Genomic DNA, 22846 nt, shown 5'->3' with positions numbered 1-22846 from the left:
TCAATTTTTGCTAACGCTTTTTGTTTATTAACTTTTTTGTTGAAAATTCGTCTTTATGGAAGAAAATAGCAACTATTATAAATATATTTTTTTAAATTTAGTATTCCCAGGTTTGCAAATGCAATTATTGCTATTTTAAATTCAAAACATAAGCTTCGAAATTTTAAATGTTAAAAATAATTTTTGAAACTGATATCTTATTGTTGTACTTGTAATCAATAAAATATATTTATAAAAAATTCTAATTGTTAAAATTCGGGAACTTTACAATTTGAAAATTTTCCAATTCGGTAAAATTATAAACTGTCGTAAATTTTATTATTCGGGAATATTCCAATTCGAAAATTTTATAATTTTGAAATTTTATTATCCGAGAATTTTATTATTCGCGAATTTTCCAATTCGGTATTTTTATTTTTCAGCTATTTTATTACTGGCAATTTTTATTTTTCGGCTATTTTCCAATTCAATATTTTTCTTTTTCGGTAATTTTACTATTCGTGTATTTTTCTATTTGGGAATTTTCCAAATCGGTATTTTTATTTTTCGGCAATTTTATTACTCGCGAATTTTCTATTTCGGGAATTTTACTGTGTCGGGAAAATTTACTGTATAGTTAAAATTAAAATACTATCGGATATTTAATTATTAATTATTATTATTTTGTATTAAATTTGTTTAAAAATCATAAGATAAATCAACAAATTATGAATTTTGCTAAAATTATCATAAATTTCCTAATGGAAAAAAATTTACAAGAAAAAAACGAATATTTTTGTCGAAAAATGACTAATTACTGCATTTGTACATTAAATATTTGCTTATAATATAAAAAAATTATAATCAGAAGAGAAATTTGTTTACATAATATTGTTTCCAATCCAATTTCTTGCAATATAACTTGAAAAAAAACGTGTATTTATGGAAAATCATAGAAAAAATTTTTTCAACAAATCATATGTTGATAACACACTTTTTTTGTATATTGTCTTAATATTGGAATATCTTTAACTAATGATATGTTTTATGTTTATATTTCATATAAATATTATTCATTTGAAAAAATACAATTATGTAATATTTATATTTTTTGTAAAACTTAAAGTTTCTATAATTATTGTTTGAATTTAAAAAAGCAATAATTGAAAATAAATTTGATCCAGAATTTTTGTTTCAATTAATTTTATTTGATATAAGAAAAATAATTTTAGAAACTGTCAAGATTAAAAACATATTTTTTTTATTTAAAAAAGTTGATCATTTTCTAGTGCGGGTATTTTATAATTCGGCGACTTTCTGCCGGGAATTTATATTTATCGGTAATATTATAAACTGTTCGGGAATTTTATTATTCGGGATTTTATATTTCGACAATTTTATAATTTTGGAAATTTCATTATTGGGGATTTTTTTTAGTTTGGCAATTTTACTTTATGGGATTTTTAGTCATCCCGACTAAAAAACAACTTGTTTGAATATTTTATAATTGTATTAATAATAAATACATAATATTTATTAAAAAAACAATTGTTTGGGCACTATAATCTGGAGAATTTTATACTTCAAATATTTTATTTTTCGGAAATTTCACAGTGATAAAAATTATTTTTTTTCAGTATCGTTTTTTGACTGAATTATATGCACACATTTCGGAAAAAGTAAACGATTTACCTCAAACTGAAAAGTCTATTTACAAAAAAAAATCTTAATCAACCAATTTTCTTTAAATTTATAATTTTTTATTATTTTTCACTAGCAAAGAGTGTAAATATATTTTTTAATTTAAAAATATAAAAAAAGGGAAGAGAAGATATTAACCAATTTCAATTATTTAATACTTTTATTGTTTTATTCTCAATTATTATTTCAGGCTGGGGAAATTCGCGATCTGATTCAACTGCTTGTTGAAAATATCGCCAAAGTTAAAGAAATGCAAAATAATGTTCTTACTCACACCGACAAAAGTGAGTAGAACAACCTATTAGCACGGAAAAATCTAGTTTTCGTTTGGTTAAAAAACAAAATTTCAGGTATTCAAGTGGAATTGGACAATAGAATCTTCACAATTTCACAAACGGCGAAGCGAGTTCAAGGAAAGCTAACAGGTAAAAAAGAAAAAAAGAAACTACTTACAAAAATTTATCTAAGATTTTTTGGCGTACTGCAGCTTGGGCCAGGTTCGGGAGATTCGATCCTCGGTCTTGGAGTCGAAAAATTCAAAATTCTAGGAGTACCGGGTCTTGAAAATTCGCCAATTCTTGGCGGACTTGCGGATTTTCCTCTTTCAGAATACATCAAAGTGGAAAGTCGCCTCAAAACTATTCTAGGAGTTCGATTTAGGACACTTTTTATATTTATGGAAGATCTCTCATTTTCTGGTGAAGGAACCTCTTCCATTTCACACTCATCATCGTTTTGAGCCCTTTTACCATATTTTCTAGAACGAGAAATAAGTGAAAATTAAAATATTTCATTGCAAATCATCAATTTATAAATATTAAAAAAGATTACTGTAAATAAAATGTTTAATTTTCCAGTTTAATCACTTAAAAAAAGTAATTTCATATGACTTTTCTATCATAAAAGATTAACTTTCAACGAATTACTTGCATTTTTAATAAAATAATTAAATTTGCAACAAAATAGTTGAAATTTCAACCTAGAAAAATGAATTTTAAAACTATAAAAACGAATTTTCAACAATTAAATATTTTTCAGTCATGAAAAAAAAACGTTTACCTAAATTCTAGAAATTTCAAGACAAGTCGAATTTTCTGTACAAACATTGAATTTTGAACTAGAATATATGAATTCTTCAGCTCAAAAAAATAAAATAAAATAATTTTCAACAAAATAGTTAAACTTTCAACGAAAAAGATGAATTTTCAACTGAATATATGAATCTTAAAAGCAAATGATTTTAAAGTAAAATGGTTCAAAAAATAAAAAAATAGATCAATCCTCAATCGAAGAAAATTAATTTTCCAACAAAGAATTGCAGTTTTACCTAAAAAATTGAAAGGTAAAAATAATGTATTTGAATTTTCACCCAAAAAATATTTCAGTTGACTTTTCAACACCAAAATATTAATTTTAATAAAAAAATTAAGCTGTCTTCAAAAATAATTGAATTCGCAAGAAAATAGTTCGATTTTTAACAAAAAAAATGTGAGTTTTTAACAAAACTGTTAAATTTTCAACCAAATAGTTGTATTTTTATCCAAGAAAGATGAAATTTCTACTAAAACAGATGAATTTCAAAATTAAAGACAGATTTAGAAATAACTTAATTAAATTTTCACCCAGAAAAGATTTCAGTTGACTTTTCAACACAAAAATTCTTGAAATTTCAAACCAAAAGATGAATTTTCTGCACAAAAATCTAATTTTCAACCAGAGAATATAAAATTTCAGCAAAAAATAATAAGTTTTAACAAAGTAATTAAATTTTCAGAGAAAGAGATAAACCTTCATTAAAAAAACCCGATTTTCAACAAAGTAGTTCAACTTTTACCCACGCAGATGAATTTTTAAATCGAAAAGACATATTTATTCAACAAAAATATTTAAATTTTCATAAAAAAAGATGTCAGTTTTTACTTTTTAACATCAAAATATGAGTTTTAAATAATAAGTAAATTTTAAACGAAGATACCTGAATTTTTTACCCAAAAAGACGAATTTTCCACAAAATAGTTGAATTTTCAAACCAAAAAGGATGACTTTTTGACTAAATTGTTGAACTTTCAATCAAAAGGTTGCAACTTTTATTTTTAAAAAATGCAAATTTTACTAAAATAGATCAATCTTAAAATTAAAAAGACCAAAAAAAAGAGGTGAATTTGCATCGAAAGAAGACGAATTTTCAACAATATAATTAAATTTTCAACATAATAGTTGAATTTCTTATCAAAATATTTGATTTTTCAACCAAACATGATGACCTTTTAACAAAACAGTTCAACATTCGACCCAAAACGAGGACTTTAAAAAAGTCTTGAACTCTCAACAATATAATTAATTTTTTCAACAAAATAGTAGAATTTTGAAAATAATTCAATTTTTAATTTACAAAAACGAATTTTCAAGAAAATTGTTGACTTCTAAATGAAATAATTCAATTTTCAACCTACAAATACGAATTTTCAATTCAAAGGGAAATTTGCAACAAAAAAGTGGAATTTTCAATAAAAAAATAACTATTTTGTCGAAAATTCGTCTTTTTGGATTGATAATTTAAAATTTTATTTGAAGCTTTGTTTCTTTCTTGACTAAAATTTTGTTTATTTTTATTGAAAATTCACAATTTTTAGTTGAAAATTAAACTGTTTGACAGAAAATTCCTATTTTCGGATCAAAAACTGAACAATTTTGTAGACAATGAAACTGTTTCGTTGAAAATTAATGTCTTTTTTCGAAAAATCTTCTTTTTTGGTAGAAAATTCATATTTTTAGATTAAAAATTAACTCCTTGGTTGAAATTTAAACTATGCTCTTAAAAGTTATTTTTTTAAAGTTTCATAATTTTAGTTAAAAATTCTTTTTTTTTGTTTTGTTTTTTAAAAATGATTTTTTACCTGGAAATTTTATTGTTTTATTTAAACAATTAACTTTTATGTAGAAAATTCATTTTCTCGGGATGAAAACTCAAATATTTTATAGAAGATTCGTATTTTCGGCTCGAAAATTAAACAATTTGATTGAATATTAAAATTTTTTTATAAAAAGTCATACTTTTTCGTTGAAAATTCAGATGTTTTGTTAAAAAATTCGTGTTTTTGGCTTGATAATTTAATATTTTAGTTGAAGTGTTGTTCCTTTCTTGACTAAAATTGTGTTTATTATTATTATTATGGAAAATTCACAATTTTTTGTTGAAAATTAAAGTGTTTTACAGAAAATTCATATTTGTGGATCAAAAATTAATGTCTTTTTTCGAAAATTCTTCTTTTTTTGGTAGAAAATCAACATTTTTTGTTAAAAATGTAACTGTTTGAAAATTAATCTATTGTTTTTTTTATTTATTATTTTTTTACCCATAAGTTTAACTGTTTCATTAGAAAATGTTAATGGTTGATTTCCAATTAACTATTTTGTAGAAAATTCATTTTCCCGAGATGATAACTCAAATATTTTATAGAAAATTCGTATTTTCGGCTCGGAAATTAAACAATTTAGTAGAAAATTTAACTATTTGATTGAAAATTCATATATTTGGTTAAAAATGTGTCTTCTTACAACAAAATAAATTTTTTTATTTAAACATGTAACTGCCTGATAAGAAATTAACTTCTACGTTGAAAATTTACATTTTCGGGTTAAAGATTCCACTGTTTCGTAGAAAATGTATTTTTTTCAATCGAAATTTTATTTTTAAATAAAATCTTTTTGTTATAATATCAATTATTATGTTTATTGTAAAAAAATTCATCTTTTTAAACCTTAAATTCAAACTCCTTGGTTGAAGATTCACAATTTAAATTAACAATTCGTTTTTTAAGTTTAAAAGTATTATTTTTTGAAATAGCAAATTTAATAATTTTGTGAAAATTCAACTGATTGGTTGTAAATTAACTTTTTTGTTGAAAATTCGTCTTTATGGAAGAAAATAGCAACTATTATAAATATATTTTTTTAAATTTAGTATTCCCAGGTTTGCAAATGCAAGTGTTTTATAAAAAAAAAATAGTCTATTTGATGATCTTCGTTAGTTGAAAATTAAACTATTCCGTTAAAAATTCCTAAATTTTCTTTTTAAAAAGCGTATGTTTATTACATAAAATTAATCCTCTTGGTTTAAAATTGAACTATTTGATATAAAATATATAAATTTTGTTAGCAATTTATCTTTTTCATAGAAAATGCAAAAAAAAAATAATAATAATAAATAATCAACTCACCTCGTATCCGATTCAATATCCTTCTCCAAATCCGGATACTCAATAAAAAGGCCCGAGAGCTGCTCCTTATTATAATCAGTGACGATCTTGACAAAAAACTTGGACACCTCAACCAGCAACGGCGATCTCAATTCGGCAAGTTTGATCTTCAGTTTCACAACAATTGGTAGCAACACTTCCAGTCTATGTTTCTTGATTCCCTCAACAATCACACTAATTGCATTATTGCTCGGAGCACTCGGAACATTTCCCATCTCCTCCTGGTCATCACTCTCCGTTTGTTTACAGAGAGAAGCCTGCAAATGATCACTCGACAAAATGTACAAAACATCGCGAAGAATTGCAGCTTCCGCCTCCAACTTGACATCAATCGAATTATTACAAACCCCGGCGAGAATCTCACTCGTCAGTCTACAAATAAGCTTCAATTTCCCGGGAGGATCGAGATGTTCCAGAAGAAAATCATAGATCATCCTCCTCTTATTTTCATTTGCCCTCCCGGGCAGAGTCAGGGCCGCTTTCTCCCTTTCTCGCATCGTCTGCAGCGTAAATTTGCTAATCTGACAGTCATTGTAGTGGAAAATACTCTTGAGAAACTGTTGCGAAACTAGAGTTTTATTTTTCGCGAGGAGTCGCTCCTTGATCAAAAAGACAGTCAATTCCCGAATCGTCTCATCCGAATCGGTGAGCATTGTCAGTATGTGAAAGAAAAAGGGTCCTTTGACTTTGATAAAGTCCTCGAGTAAGAGTTGGATAAAAATCACGACTATCACTTCCCGAACGTAGGGATTTGGATCCTTCATACTGACACACATGTCCGGAAGATAACACTCGACTAGGGCCGTGAATCTGACACAAAGATCAGCCAAGGTTTTTGCAGAGTTTACCTTATTCGCCGATTCAGTTGTCGAATTATCAGCAGGTTGGGACATCAATTTTCCAAAGATTGGCATTGTTTCCTCCGCGATTTCGCGGTCTCTCATCGCCAACTGACCTAGAATAGAGTTCTTCAATGTCCAAGAATTTATGTTGAACAAATGCTCTCGAGAATATGCGAATTTAGCCCTCAAAGGTCAACAAATTCATGATCACTTCATAAGACTTCAAAACAATTCAAGTTAAATTCCAAAGAATTCAAATTATAAACTTAAAAAAAAATCACTGAATTCAATCAATTTGAAATGTCCAGTGTTCAAAGTAAAGGTTAAAAGACCTTAGGATAAATTAAATCAAAATTTTTACAAATTACAAAAATCCATTGAATTATATAGAATTGAGTGAATTTCGAAGAATTCAAGTAAATTAAAAAAAATGCAGAAAGTTCCAATTAATTCAGAGTGAATTCGAACAAAATATTTAAATCTCAGGGTGGCTGTTTTAATCGAAGAAATAAATTGTCGGTCATTTCCCGTTTTTTCCCCGGTTCGCAAACATTTTTCACGGTCAATGAAATTTAAAAAATGAAACACTAAAGCTAAAAAATTTTCCACCTATGGTAATAAAAACTGTGCTTTTTAATTAAAAAATTTTGTATTCAAATGCTCTATAATTTACACGTGTAAAATTAAAGGTACTAACATTTTTCAATACAAAAAAATATAAATCCACGTTATCATTTTCAATGCTCTAAATTAATTAATCAATCAATACACTTTAAAATTTTCAAAATTATACAATTTTAAGGAATTTTAAGCTAGAAACATTAAATATTGAAAAATTGAAAATTTTTCAACTAAACACTTCTTAAATTAGAAATTCAATTTTTTTTAATACTTTAAACATCCTTGGAAAGTTTCAAAATTTTATTTCAAAATCTTGAGAAATCTAGAAGTTGTTTTAAATTTGTTTTAAATTTAAAATTATTTTTTCATAACTTCTAAATATCTGTCAAAATTAATTGAATTTTTTCTACAATTTTCAGAAAATCCTGCAAATTTTAGAAAATTTCTTTACAATTTGGATGTATAAATAAAAATTGAACATTTATTATTTGTAGGCGAAATTTGAGTAATTTTAAGAGATATGTAGAAGGTTTGAAAAGATTCAAACTTAATGTAAAACTTGAAATGATAGCCTAATATAAAACAAAATGTGGATTTTCGCAGATTTTAAACAAAAAAATTAGATTCTTTTCTAGAATTGTTAAATGCTTCAAAAGAATAAAAACATTTTCTTAAGATTCATAGGAAAATTAAAAATAACTTTTCATTTTGAAAAATTATTTTAATAGAGTATTTAGAAAATTTTTTCAAAGATTTTAAGAAAACTTTCTCAAATTTGCATGATAATTTGTAATCTCTTTAAAAATACCAAATATCTTTTAAAATTACTCAAATCTTCTTTTTATTTAAAAATATCAAATTGAATGGGTTGAAAATTAAATATTTTAGACTGAAATAATATTTTTAATTTAATAAAATCCTTTAATTAAGAATATATTATTACGAAGTTATTTTTAAGTTGAAAATAGTTTATAAACTTTAAGGTACACCTTCACATTTGTTTAATGATTAAGACTTTCAAATTGAAACCGTTTAAATTTTAACGTTAAAATCTGAAAAGATAAATTTTAAAAATGTATTTATTTATTAAATAAAAATGTTTTTTATCAAACATTTTCAACATCAAAGGCTCATATTTTTTATTTGTTCAAGTTTTTAAGAAAGCATTTAAAAATTCTTTAAATTAAAAATGTAAGCTTAAAAATAAAAATTTTAAATGGAAAACTTTTCAAGTACAAAAATTTGGAATTACGCATTGTAAACTAAATATTAGCATAATTGAAAAACATAACAATTCGACTAATTATTTATAAACTGTTGAAATCGAACGTGGACAGATTTTTCTTTTACAAATTTTAAAAATTCCCAGTCAAACCGAAAATTCCATTGATTATAATAATATTTGAAAGTATTTAGAGAAATTTAAGAAAAATGAAAAGAATTCAGTGAAATGCATAAAAAATCAAACTGAATAAAAAAATCAAGTGAATTCAAAAATATGAAAAATGCATTGAATTGAAAAAGAATTTGAAGAAATGCCTGAGAATTTTCGGCGGGTTTTAAAGATTTAAAGAGGAATTTAACAAAAACTTTTTTTAATCTATTCAATTGAATGAATTTAAAAGACTTCAAAAGAATTCGAGATAAGTTAATAAGAATTCGGAGCTAATTCCAAAAAAAATATTTGAAATCAAATCTTTGATACCCTATAAAATCCCTGACTTTTTATGAATAAATTCTTTGATGAAATCCATTAAAGCATTAAAATCCCTTAAAATTATTAAAATCCTTGCGAATCCCTTCAATGCTTTAGAATCTTTGAAATACGTTAAAATATTTCAAAGTCATTGACATTCCTTCAAACTATTGAAATAAGTAAAAAATTCTGGGAATCATTTATATTATAAATTTCAAATCCTTTGATATCCTTAGAAATTTCTTAAAACTTTATAAAATTTCCGCGAATATTTTTAAATACCTTTAAATATTTCAAATCCCTTAAAATATTTTGAAATCCCTTGACAGTTTTTAAAGGGCTTGAAATTGCAAAAGAATGACAAAAAATACCTTGAAATAATTAAAATCCTTTTATCATTTCATCAACCAAAATTTTAAAAATTCAAAAAAAATCCATTGACTTAAGTAAAGTTGAGTACATTCAGAAGAATTGAAATGAATTGAAAAAATACAAAAGAATTCCAAAGAACGTAAAATCATTGAGGATAAATCAATAAGAATTCAGGATGAATTCCAAAAACCACTAAAATAATATAAAATCCCATAACATTCAATGAAATTTGATATTTACTGAAATCCTTGAAAATTAATTAAAATACAATCATTAAAATTTTATAAAATCCAGTAAAATCTTTTAAACTATCTCAAAATCTTATAGGTTGTTCCATATTTTCGAAAGTGCGAACAAACTCTTTATATTAAAATATTTCTAGCGTTTTGAAATCCCTTCAAATTAATAAATGGAATGAAAAAAAAAAATTTGGGATCTTTTAAAATTTCCAAAGATATTTCAAATTCAGTCAAATCTTTTGAAATCCCTTGAAATATTTAAAAGCTCTTTAAAATTCCTCAACATTTTTAAAAATACCCTAAAATCTTAAAAATCCCTTCAGACTATTGAAATCTAGTAAAAATTTCTCGAAATCTTTCAAAATGTCCTGAAATATTTTTAAAAATTTGAATCAATGAGAAAGTTTCAATAGTTTATGTTGATGTATAAACAAATATGGAACGCCTATTATTCCTAAAAACTACGACTAAGTTGAAGAGATATTTCGAAAGCATTTTCTTAAGATTCTTGGGAAAATTAAAAATGATTTTTTTATGTTGAAAATGTAATGTTAAAAGAATATTTGGAAAGATTGCAATTGTCAAAAATGAATTTAAAACGAGTTCAAAAATAATTAAAATTTTTTTAAAATTTAAAACAAAATGTAGATTTTTCAAGATTCTGAAATAAAATGTTGAGGCTTTTGAAGGATTTTTTAAATATTTAAAACAAATACCCTGAAAATACGATTTCTTAAATCCTAATTCAAAATCCTCATACAGGCTGTCTACTTAAATCCTAGAAAAAAATTTCCTGACAATTCCAGGTTTTTTTCCAGGCATCTCAAGTTTTTTTCCAGATATAATTTTTCATAGTATTTTATCTTCTTATAATTAAAATTTAGTGCATATTTTGATCAAATTAATTCCGGTACTAAAAAGTTAAATTTCGACTAAAAAATATCAATTTTCAACTAAATAGTTGAATTTTTAAGTAAAAAAAAGATCAGTTTTTAAACTAAAATGAAATAGTTAAATTCTCAGTCACAATATTTAAATTTTAAATTAAAAATATAAATGTCCAAACCAGAAGATAAATTTTCTACCAAAAATACGATTTTTCAACGAAATAGTTGAATTTTTCACTAAAAATAATCAACTTTTCAATATCAAAATTTAATTTTAACAAAATAAAAACGATTTTCCAACAAAATAGTTCAACATTCAATCAGTGATGATTTTTTAACTAAAATGAGAAACAATAGTTGAATTTTGAGAAAAACATCAATTTTCGATCAAAAATGGAATAGTAAAATTGTCAGATAAGAAAAAATTAATTTTCAACAAAAAAAAAAGGATTTTTAACAAATTAGTTTAATTTTTAATCAAAATGATGAATTGCGAACTAAAATATCAATTTTCGATCAACAATGGAATAGTTACATTTTTAGATAAAAAGAAAATTAATTTCCAACAAAAAAAAACAAATTTAAGAAAAAATAGTTTATTTTTCAATCAAAAGGATGAATTTTCAAATAAATTAGAAATCGTTCAATGATATAATTGAATTTTCAATCGAAGTGATAAATTTTGAACCAAGCCAGCAATTTTCGATCAAAAATGTAATAGTAAAATTTTCAGATAATAAAAAATTAATTTTCAACAAAAAAAAAAGAATTTTTAACAAAATATTTTAATTTTTAATCAAAGTTATTAATTTTCAACTAAAATTAGAAATCTTTAACTAATATAATGGAATTTTCAATCAAAGTGACGAATTTTGAACTAAAACATCAATTTTCGATCACAAATGGAATAGTAACATTTTCAGATAAGAACAAATTCATTTTTAACAAAAAAAAATTGTTAACAAAATAGTTTAATTTTCAACCAAAAAGATAAATTTTCTAACAAGAAGATTAACTTCTACCAAAAAAGACGAATTTTTAACTAACAGAGAAAAATTGCCAATTATATAAATATATAATAATAAAATATTCAATTGCAATAGCTACATTTTCAGTAAAAACAAAATAAAATTAACAAAAATCAAAACAATGTTTAAAAGCACAGTTACATTTTTTAACAAAGTGACGAATTTTCAAAAAATATGATCAATTTTCAAATAAAATGACGAATATTTAACTAGAATACTTGAATTTTTTATGAAAAATAGACATTTTCCCATCAGAAGACTAATTTTAACTTAAAAAGGATGATTTATCAACAAAATACATAAATTTTAAACAACAGTTGAATTTTTAAATAAAAAAAGACAAATTTTCTACTAAAAAGGGCAGATTTTCAACTTCAGGGTGTGTTTAGCGATTCTTAGGAACAAAAGTCAAGGTTTTTTCCATTGTTTTCCAGATGAAGAAATCAACATTTTCCAGGTCGCCTTTTTTGCATCAAACAATGAAAGAAACGTTTACCATACATGTAAAAAATTAGCCATTTCGTTTTTTATTGGCCAAAAATTTCTGAAGAAAGCCGAATCGTAAATAAACAAATTCTTTATTTTTTGAAAATATGAGTCGTTTTTGTGAAATCTTTTGGCATTTATCAAAGCTTTTTTAAAATGATTAAAATTCTTGAAATCTTTGTGAACTTTTTCTTTCATCTTTGTTCGCGAAATCTTTCGTGTCTGTTTAAAATCATTGAAGTCTTTTGAAATCTTCTCAAATGTGTTGAAACCTTTTGAAATCGCTTAAAATCTTTGAAATATTTTTAAATCCTTATGAATTCTTTAAAGAAATTATAAAATCTTCTTTAAGTCTTTTGTATTCGTTTGAAATCATTGGAGTATTTGAAATTTTTGTTAAATCTTTTGAAATCTTATAAAAAATTTTGATATCGTTTAAAATATTTGAAATGTTTTTAAATCTTTGAAATCTTTTAAGTCCCTAAAAGCTTTGAAATCTACGAACACTTTGTGACATTTTTTTTAATCTTTGTAAAATCTTTGAAATATTTTTGAAATTTTCCTTTAATCTTTGATCGTGAAATCTTTTCTGTTCGTTTGAAATTATCAAAATCTTTTCAAATCTTCTCAAATTTGTTTAAACCTTTTGAAATCATTAAAAATCTTTTGAATGTTTTGAAATATTTGAAATTATTGTTAAATCTTTTGTAATCGTTTGAAATCTTGTCAAACATTTTTAAATCGTTTAAAATCTTTAAAATCCTTGAAATCTGGTGTACTGCACCCTTGTTGAAATCTTTGATATTCTCATATTCTTTTGAAACTTTATGAATGTTTCATGAAAATTTTTGAAACTTTTGTGAAATCTTTTGACATCTCTTAAAAAATTTTGCAGTTATTTAAAATCTTTGAAATGTTTTGAAATCTTTCAAATTTTTTGAAGGTTTTAAAATCTTTGTGCATTGTTCGAAATCTTACCGAAATATTCGAAATCTTTGTGAAATCTTCTGATATATCCTGAACAATTTTGAAATTGTTTAAATATTTGGAATGTTTTTAAATCTTAGAAATGTGGTTTAATATACACTTTTAAAAATCTTTAAACTCTTTTGTAATTTTTAAAATCTTTGTAAAATGTTCAAAATCTTTGGGGAATTTTTGTGAAAACTTTTTAATGTAGTGTACACGCTTTTTTGAAATGTTTGAAATCGTTGAAATCTTTGCGAAATATTTTGAAATGTTTACAAAATCTTTCTTGAATCTTTGCTTGAAAAATCAAAAATTTTCAGCAGCAAGATTTTTTCTAAACGAGATGTTTCTTTCATAATTTTGATAAAATTACTGTTTTAAAAGAAAAGAAAAAAAGAAAAGAATATTTAAAATTCAAGGTTCATTGGAAGATTTCACAAATATTTCAAAAGATTAAAAAAATTTTGAATATATCAAACAATATTTCGAAGATTAAAAAAAATTTAAGAATTATTTCAATAATTTCACAAAAATTTTATAAAGATTAACCAAATTTCAAAAGATTTTACAAATATTTGACAAAGATTTCAAAGGTTACAAACATTTTGAAAGATTTCAATAATTCAACAAGTTTTTAACTAAAGATTTCCAAATATTTCTCAAAGCATTCTAAGATCTCATAAATATTTCAAAGATCTTAAATCATTAAAAAGTTTTCAGAAGATTTAAATGTTTACAAAAATATTTTTAAAGGTTTTAGAGCGATTTTAGGACATTTCACAATTTTTAAAGATTTAAAAAATTTCAAAGTTTTAAATTTCTTTAAAGATTTAGATCATTTATAAGATTAATTTTTTATTTAAGATGTAAAAATATTTGAGAAATAATTCACATATTTCATAAATAATTCAAAACATTTAGAAAATTTATAGATTTTAACCAAATTTTGAAGATTTTAAAATATTTAATTTTTTCACATAAATTTAACAAAGAATACAGAAATTTAAAGATATTTTCAAAGATTTCACAATGATTTAAAAAGATTTCACAAAGATTTTAAATGATTAAACTTTTTTTTTAATATTTCAAAAGTCTCAAAGATTTGAACAATTTATAAGGATTTAAAAATAATTCTGAAAGAATAAAAAAATTTCACAAAAATTTTTTAAGATTTCGAATAATTAAAAATATTTACAAATATTTTCGAAAATAATTTTAATAATTTCAGAAATATTTCAAAAGGTTTAAAAAAAAACTTAAAAATATTTCAAAAATATCAAAGATTTAAAAATATTTCTGAAAGAATTCAAAGATTTCACAAACATTTTTAAGATTTCAAATCATTTGAAATATTTACAAATAGTTCCGATTTTGAAAATATTTTAATGATTTCACAAAGTTGTCAGAAATTTTCACAAAGACTTTAAAAGGTTTTGCAAATTTTTCAATGATTTTAGAAAGATTTCAAAACGTTTCATAAATATTTCGAAAAAAGATTTTGAATATTTTAAAGGACTTAAATATTTCAAAGAATTCACAAAGATTTCACAATATTTTTTTAACAATTTACAAATATTTCAAACATTTCACAAATATTTCATAATCATAAAAAAATTCGATGTTTTAAAAATATGTTTAAAAAATATCATAAAATGTTAATAACTTTACAGACTTAAAAAGGTTTTACAGCATTTTTTTAAGAGTATGAGAATTTAAAAGATTTCAGACATTTCTAAAGATATTAGAAATATTTGAAATATTTCACAAATATTCTAATGATTTAACAAAGATTTTAAATGATTTAACAAATATTACTAGGATATCGCAAAAATTTCGAAAAGATTAACAAAATAAAAAAAAAACTTTATAAATATTTCAAAGATTTCGAAAATATTTTAATAATAAATTTAATAATAAATTTTAAAATAAAGCATTTTTGAAAGAATTCAAAGATTTCACAAACCTTTTTCAGATTTCAAATAATTCAAAATATTTACAAATAGTTCCGACTTTGAAAATATTTGAATGATTACACAAAGTTGTCAGAAATTTTCACAAAGACTTTAAAAGATTTCACAAATTTTTCAACCACTTCAACAAAACAAAAAATAAATGATTTTCAACAAAATAGTTCAAGTGCAAAAATTAATTTTCAGCTAAGATAAAAACGAATTTTCAATAAAATATCTCATTTTTCAACCAAATATATCAAATTTCATTTAAAATTACGTGACTTCAAAAAAAAAAAAAAAATTATCAAAGGAGTTTAACATTTAACCTATTAATTAAATGTCCATTAAAAAAAGGATGCGGAAAAAAATACAATAGCTGACATTTCAATAAAAAAAAAAGATTTTTCAGTCAACAAGGGAGAGAAAATATTGCAAAGAAACTTGTAAATATCCAACAAAATACATACAGTTTCAACGAGATACTTGAATTATCAACTAAAAACGATCAATTTTTAACCAAAAATAGAATAGTTAAATACAGCAATAGAAAAGCTATTTTGCAAATAAAAAATCAATTTTATTAAATTTCATATTGATATTTATTCCCAGACAATTATAAAATCTTGAAAAACACTCACCTAGAAGAACAATCGCCGACGCTTGGATTTCCTTCCTGGACTGAAGAAGCTCAGGAATATTCTCCCACTGGAGAAGGAGTCCCTGGAGTGTCCGGACAGTCGACGATGAAGCTTTGGCCGTGCAAAGAAATGCCGCATGACCCAGCGTACACATTGCTTTCACATAAATTGGCCCCGCCTCGAGAGCCTCCTCCTTCTTATCATTAAAGATCTTCTCGATCTGAATCTCACACAACTTCATCAGTTCTCGCATATTCGCCTCCGTCTCCTCCTCCAACTGTTTCGCTATTCCGGCCAGAATGTCGAAGCAGATGCTGATCAGGGCAAGATTAACGGAGAATTTGCTCAGACACTTGATCAAATCAGCGTAGAGCTGCTGGAGAAAATCCCGATTCATTGACGGCCAAGAGTTCCGCAAAACCTCGAGTTTGAGCCGCGCGCAAAAATCCTTTCCCTGAATGAGCGCCTCATAATCGGAAAAGTGTTTGTCCATCAGAGGCAGTTGCATCGTTTCGGAGAAAGCTGCCAGGAGAATCCAGACTGGAATATTATTCTCGGTCTCGATGTGAGATTGAATCTTGGCAATCAAGGGCTTAGTCAGTACTTCCGACTTCTTCCACATCTCGCAGGCCTTAGACAGATGCTTCCTCATTTTTTCCTTCGTCAATCTATCGAGAATTAGCCAGGGTAGAGAGTCTCCTCCTCCTCTTCCTCCTCCTCCTCCTCCTCCTCCTCCTCCTCCTCTCTGCTTTAAAGTCGGGCAAAATTTGATTTCATTCAGTATCAAACTCTGGAGGGACTCGAGAGCCTTCTCCTGAACTTTCGGCTCGATATCGAAGACTTGGGGCACTACTGACCGGATCCAGGAGTCGATGAGATTCGAGTTTTCGGGATTCTCCTGGAGAAGTTGGGTGAGAACTTGAATTGCGAAACTGCGAACAGTTAGGGCTGGATCTCGGCAGCGTAGACCAATTTCGGGAGCCACGTCGTCCACAATTTCCGGGAAGAGATTGACGATATTTCGAAAGAATTGTAAGGCACTGCGACGAACTGCTGCTCGCTCGTCTTCAAGTCGGTCGAGGAACATTGAGTGCATCAGAAAGGAGTTGGGAAGAGGATCGATGTCTTCGAAAATTGATTGTCGTAATTGGTCGAGGGTTGGTGGAAAGGATGGATTTCTTGCGGACTCGAAAATTTCCTGGACTATTAGGCGGTTTGGGTTTTCCGTCTCGGTGCAGCTCGCGATTATCGCCATTGCTCGACCTCGCACCTGAAAAAAAAAATCGAATGGCGATCTTCAAAAAAAAAAAGTCCCATTAGTTGCACAAAATTCAGGGTGGCCTGTTTTAATCAAAGACAAAAATTCCCGGGTCACAAATATTTTTCACGGTCAATGAAATTTAAAACAGTAATCTCTAATGCCAAAACAATTAAACTGAGATGTTAAATGGAAGTTTTTCAACACTTTTCAGCTAAACAATTCGGTGAAAAAAAATCCAAGTTTAAATTTTCAATGCTCTAAATTGAAGAATCAATCAATATATTTAAAAGTTTTCGAAATAATATCATTTCAAGCAATTTTAAGCTAGAGACATTCAAAATTAAACGGTTACATTTTTTGTAAGCTTAATACAACTTGAATTAAAAGTTATTTTTATCATAAATAAAGGGTGGCCCCTTTAATCGACGAAATAAATTCCCGGTTGAAGTTTAAAAGTTTTTTATTTATAAATTTTGTATTAAAATGCTCAATAATGAACTTTAAAACTTTCAAAATTATATCATTTTAAGGAATTTTAAACTAGAAACATTAAATATTGACAAATTGAAAACATTTTAACTGAACAATTCTTAAATTTTATTTTATTTATAAATCTTGAGAAATTTAGAAGTTGTTTTAAATTTAAAATTATTTTGGAAATTTTTTCAGAACTTCTAAATCTCTGTTAAAATTAATTGAAATTTTTTCCTACAATTTTCAGAAAATCCTGCAAATTTTAGAAAATTTCTTTACAATTTGGATGTATAAATAACAATTGGAATTTTATTATTTGTAGGCGAAATTTGAGTAATTTTAAGAGACATCTAGAAGTTTTTTTTTGATAATTCGACTATCTTGTTAAAAATTGGTAGTTTTGTTTTAAGTTTAACTGTTTGGTTGAAAAGTGATCTTTTTTAGTTAAAAATTCAACTATTTGTTCGAAGATTCATTTTTTTTATGAAAAATTAATCTTCTTGGTAGAAAATGTATCTTTTTTTTGTTGAAAAATCAACTCTTTGATCGAAAATTTACCTTTTCTAGATGAAAATTCAACTATTTGCTTAAAAATTTTTGTTGTTTGTTCAAAATTCGTCTTTTTTTATAGAAAATTAATTTTTTTTAAATGAAAAGTTATCTTTTTTATTTGAAAATTCAACTATCTGGTTAAAAATTGATTTTGTTGTTGTTGTTGAAAATTAACATTTTGTTAGAAATTCACAACAATGGTTGAAAATTTAATTATTTTGTTGAAAAATTTATTTTTTTGTTCGTTTAAAATTCAACTATTTGAATCCTACAAAATTGAACAAATTTCTTGAAAATCCTTAAAAAGCTTTGAAATATTTTGTTCGAAATCTGCAAAAATATAGATTTTTTTCAAAATTGATTTTAAATTTGTTCAAAACTTCTAAAAATTTCTTTAACTTACTCGGATTTTTTTTCCAATAATAATAGGTGTTCAATTGTTATTTATATATCAAAATTTAAAAATTTTATTTACAAATTACAATTTTTTAAATATTTAATTTATAATTACTGATTTTAAATGAACTGTCAGATATGTCTAAATCTTAGGTAATTGTTTTTTTTTCTTAATTGAAAAATTTCAAATTCAATGGTTTAAAATGAAATATTTTAAACTAAACAAATATTGAAAATTTAATAAAAGCCTTTGATTATGAATATATTATTTTTGCTAAAAAAATAAATGCACTATCGAATTCAAAAATGTAGTCCAATGAAACTAAAAAATTTGAACTATAGAGTTAAAGAAAAATTTCCATTTGAAGTAATAAAAACCAACACGCAAATCATTGTGAGCATTTTTTTTATTTTTTATTATTTTTGAAATTATTCAGAACTTCTAAACATTTTTGTGAATTATTTGGATTTTTCCTATATATATATATTTTTTAAAGTCTGCAAAAATAAAAATATTCCAAATTTATTTTTGACTACATTTTTGAAATCTTTCTAAATATTCTCTTAATATTAGATTTTCAAAATAAAAAATTATTTTATATTTTTCTAGGAATCTTAAGAAAATGCTTTCGAAATATCTCTTCAGCTTACTCGCATTAATTTTCAAAAAATAATTTTTTAAAACTAAAGATAAAAAATAATCTGTTTCGGTTGGAATTTAAATTTTTGGTAGAAAATTCAAAAGTTTGATTGGCATTTTTGTCTTTGTCGAAAAAAAATAATTTTCTGTTGAAAATTCAACTTTTTGGTTTGAAAATGCAAATCTTTCTCTAAAAATTTACCTTATTTTGGTTAAAGATGCAACTGCCTGGTTGAAAATTAATCTATTTCGGTTGAAATCTCTTGTTGTAAAATTTTCACCTTTTTTAAATAAAAAATTTAACTGTCTCATTAAAAATTAATCTGTTTCAGTTTAAAATTAACTTTTTTGGAGAAAATTCGTATTTTCGAATCGAAAATTCAACAGTTTGATTGACAGTTTTTTTCTTTTTTGTCAAAACAAATTTTTGTTGTTGAAAACTCATCTCTTTCTGTAGAAATTTAACCTATTCTGATTAAAAATACAACTATCTGGTTAAAAATTAATCTGTTTAGTTTGAAAATGAAATTTTAAAAGGAAATTAAATAATGTGATTGAATTTCTTTCTTGACAAACAATTTTTTTACTCATCTTTTTGATTTGAAAACTCATCTCTTTCTGTAGAAGTGTCAATTTTTTTTAATTAAAAAGAAATCGGTTTCAGTTAAAAATGAACTTCTTTGTCTAAAATTAATTTCTTTTTAAGAAATTTCACCTTTTTATAAAAAAATCTGTTTCGGTTGAAAATTAACTTTTTTGTCGAAAATTCAACAATTTGATTTACTTTTTGCTTTATCAACAAAAAAATTTTGTTTCTTTGTTGAAAATTCATTGATTTGGTTTTAAAATTCATCTCTTTCTGTATGTACTTTACCTTTTTTGGTTAAAAATGCATATGTCTGGTTTAAAATTACTCTTTATGAAATCATAAAAATATTTTTGAAATCTTTGCAATCTTCTTCAAACTTTTGAAATATTTTGAATTATTAAAAATATTTTTCATTCTATAAAGCACTGCAATTTTGATGAAATCCTTACATTCTTTTGCAAATATTTTGAAATCATTAAAAACGTTTAAATCTTTGAAAATTTTCAAATCTTTAAAAATTATTTAAATCTTTGAAATTTTCAAAATATTATGAAATATTTTTAAATCTTCGTGAAATATTTATAAAATCTCTTCAAATTTTTGTAATCTGTGTGAAAGAATTGAAATATTTGTAAAATCTTCTAAGATAATTGAAATTTTTTTAATTTTTGTAAACTTTTTTGAATCTTCACGAAATTAGTCTAATATTTGTGAAAACTTTGAAATCTTATGAAAATTGTTGAATTATTTAAAATATTTTTAAGTATTTGAATTCTTGGAAATATTTTTTCAATTTTTTTATTCTTTCTGAAATATTGTGAAATCTATCAAATTTACCGAAATCTTTTACAATCTTTGTGAAATCTTTTAAAAAACTGTTGAAATGTTTTTAATTATTTGAAATATTTTGAATCTTTGAGATATTTGTGAAATGATTGAAATATTTCGTAAAATCTTTCAAATATTTGTGGAATCTATTGAAATATTTGAAATATTTGTGAAATCTTTAAAATTTTCTTACAAATTTTTAAATCCTTAGAAATGGTTGAAATCTTTGAAATTTTTGGAATATTATGTATTATTTGAAATTTTCGAAACATTTGAATTCTCTCTCAAATATTTTGAAACCTTTACGATTTATAAATTTTTTAAGTATGCTTGAACTATTTTAAATTTTCGAAATCTTTGAAAATTGTTCTGAAACTATTAAATATCTTTGAAATCTTCTGAATACTATTGAAATATTTCGAATAATTTGAAATTTTCAAAGTATTTGAATTCTCTCTCAAATATTTTGAAATCTTTATGATTTAAAATTTTTTAAAGAATGGTTGAACTATTTTAAACTTTCGAAATGTTTAAAAATCGTTTTGAAGCCAATCATTATTTTGAAATCCTCTGAAAAGTTTTTAATTATTTGAAATTTTCAAAGTATTTAAATTCTCTCTCAAATATTTTGAAATTATTATAATTTTTTAAATCTTTAAGAATGGTCGAACTCATTCAAATTTTCCAAATCTTGAAATATCTGTAAAACCTTCTGAATATTTTTGAATCATTAGGAATTTTCGAAATATTTAAATTCTCTCTCAAATATTTTGAAATCTTTATCATTTTTTAAAACTTTAAGAATGGTTGAACACTGAAATTTTCCGAATATTTTTAAATCGTTCTGAAATCATTTAATATTTGTGAAATCTTTTGAAAACTTTTGAAATATTTAGAATTATTCGAAATTTTCAAAGTATTTGAATTCTCTCGCAAATATTTTTAATTCTTTATAATTTGTTTGATCTTTAAGAATGGTTCAGCTCTTTGAAATTTTCAAAATCTTGAAATATTTGTAAAATTTTCTGAAAACTTTTGAATCATTAAAAATTTTCGAAATATTTGAATCCTCTTTCAAATATTTTGAAATCTTTTATTAAACAAATTTTTAAGAATAGTTGAATTATTTGAAGTTTACCAACTTTTTGAAAATCGTTTTGAAATCATTCACTATCAGTGAAATCTTCTGGAAACTTTTGAAATATTTTGAATTATTTGACAATTTCAAAGTATTTGAATTCTCTCTCAAAAATTTTGAAATCTTTATCATTTTTTAAATCTTTAAGAATGGTTGAATGCTTTAAAATTTTCCAAGTATTTTAAAATCGTTCTGAAATCACGAAATATTTGTGAAATCTTCTGAAAACTTTTGAAATATTTTGAATTATTTGAAATTTTCAAAGTATTTGAATTCTCTCTCAAAAATTTTCAAAGCTTTATCATTTTTTTAAATCTTTAAGAATGGTTGAACTCTTTGAAATTTTCCAAAACTTGAAATATTTGTAAAATCTTCTGAAAACTTGAATAATTTGAAATTTTCAAAATATTTGAATTCTCTCTCAAAAATTTTGAAATCTTTATCATTTTTTAAATCTTTAAGAATGGTTGAACGCTTTAAAATTTTCCAAGTATTTTTAAATCGTTCTGAAATCATTAAATATTTGTGAAATCTTCTGGAAACTTTTGAAATATTTTGAATTATTTGACATTTTCAAAGTATTTGAATTCTCTCTCAAAAATTTTGAAATCTTTATCATTTTTTAAATCTTTAAGAATGGTTGAATGTTTGAAAATTTTCCAAATATTTTTAAATCGTTCTGAAATCATTAAATATTTGTTAAATCTTCTGAAAACTTTTGAAATATTTTGAATTATTTGAAATTTTCAAAGTATTTGAATTCTCTCTCAAAAATTTTCAAAACTTTATCATTTTTTTAAATCTTTAAGAATGGTTAAACTCTTTGAAATTTTCCAAAACTTGAAATATTTGTAAAATCTTCTGAAAACTTGAATCATTTGAAATTTTCAAAATATTTGAATTCTCTCTCAAAAATTTTGAAATCTTTATCATTTTTTAAATCTTTAAGAATGGTTGAATGTTTGAAAATTTTCTAAATATTTTTAGATCGTTCTGAAATCATTAAATATTTGTGAAATCTTCTGGAAACTTTTGAAATATTTTGAATTATTTGACATTTTCAAAGTATTTGAATTCTCTCTCAAAAATTTTGAAATCTTTATCATTTTTTAAATCTTTAAGAATGGTTGAATGTTTGAAAATTTTACAAATATTTTTAAATCGTTCTGAAATCATTAAATATTTGTTAAATCTTCTGAAAACTTTTGAAATATTTTGAATTATTTGAAATTTTCGAGTTATTTCAATTGTCTATCAAATATAGTGAAATCTTTGTTATTTAAAAATTTTTTCAAAATG

At 24.0% G+C, this 22846-nt stretch overlaps 2 protein-coding genes across 5 annotated transcripts in view; one reads left to right on the top strand and one right to left on the bottom strand.

Moving 5' to 3' along the window:
• LOC117176981 (syntaxin-1A-like) overlaps positions 1 to 22846 on the top strand; it is a 44448-nt gene that overhangs the window by 5278 nt on the left and 16324 nt on the right. For all 4 annotated transcript variants that reach the window (XM_033367531.1, XM_033367607.1, XM_033367454.1 and 1 more), the window contains exons 3-4: positions 1871 to 1964; positions 2031 to 2105. In XM_033367531.1, the coding sequence (XP_033223422.1) occupies positions 1871 to 1964; positions 2031 to 2105 (169 nt within the window). The remainder of the gene's footprint in view (positions 1 to 1870; positions 1965 to 2030; positions 2106 to 22846) is intronic.
• The window catches only part of LOC117177355 (condensin-2 complex subunit D3-like), a 54977-nt gene that overhangs the window by 25774 nt on the left and 6357 nt on the right, over positions 1 to 22846 (bottom strand). The window contains exons 3-5 of the mRNA XM_033368022.1: positions 15670 to 16939; positions 5901 to 6894; positions 2134 to 2437 (exon numbers count right to left, since the gene is read on the bottom strand). Coding sequence (XP_033223913.1) covers positions 2140 to 2437; positions 5901 to 6894; positions 15670 to 16939 — 2562 coding nt within the window. The 3' untranslated portion in view covers positions 2134 to 2139. The remainder of the gene's footprint in view (positions 1 to 2133; positions 2438 to 5900; positions 6895 to 15669; positions 16940 to 22846) is intronic.

Source organism: Belonocnema kinseyi, chromosome 1 (assembly GCF_010883055.1).
Source record: "Belonocnema kinseyi isolate 2016_QV_RU_SX_M_011 chromosome 1, B_treatae_v1, whole genome shotgun sequence".
Classification (NCBI taxonomy): Eukaryota; Metazoa; Arthropoda; class Insecta; order Hymenoptera; family Cynipidae; genus Belonocnema; species Belonocnema kinseyi.
This window is presented reverse-complemented; position numbering and strand designations above follow the sequence as displayed.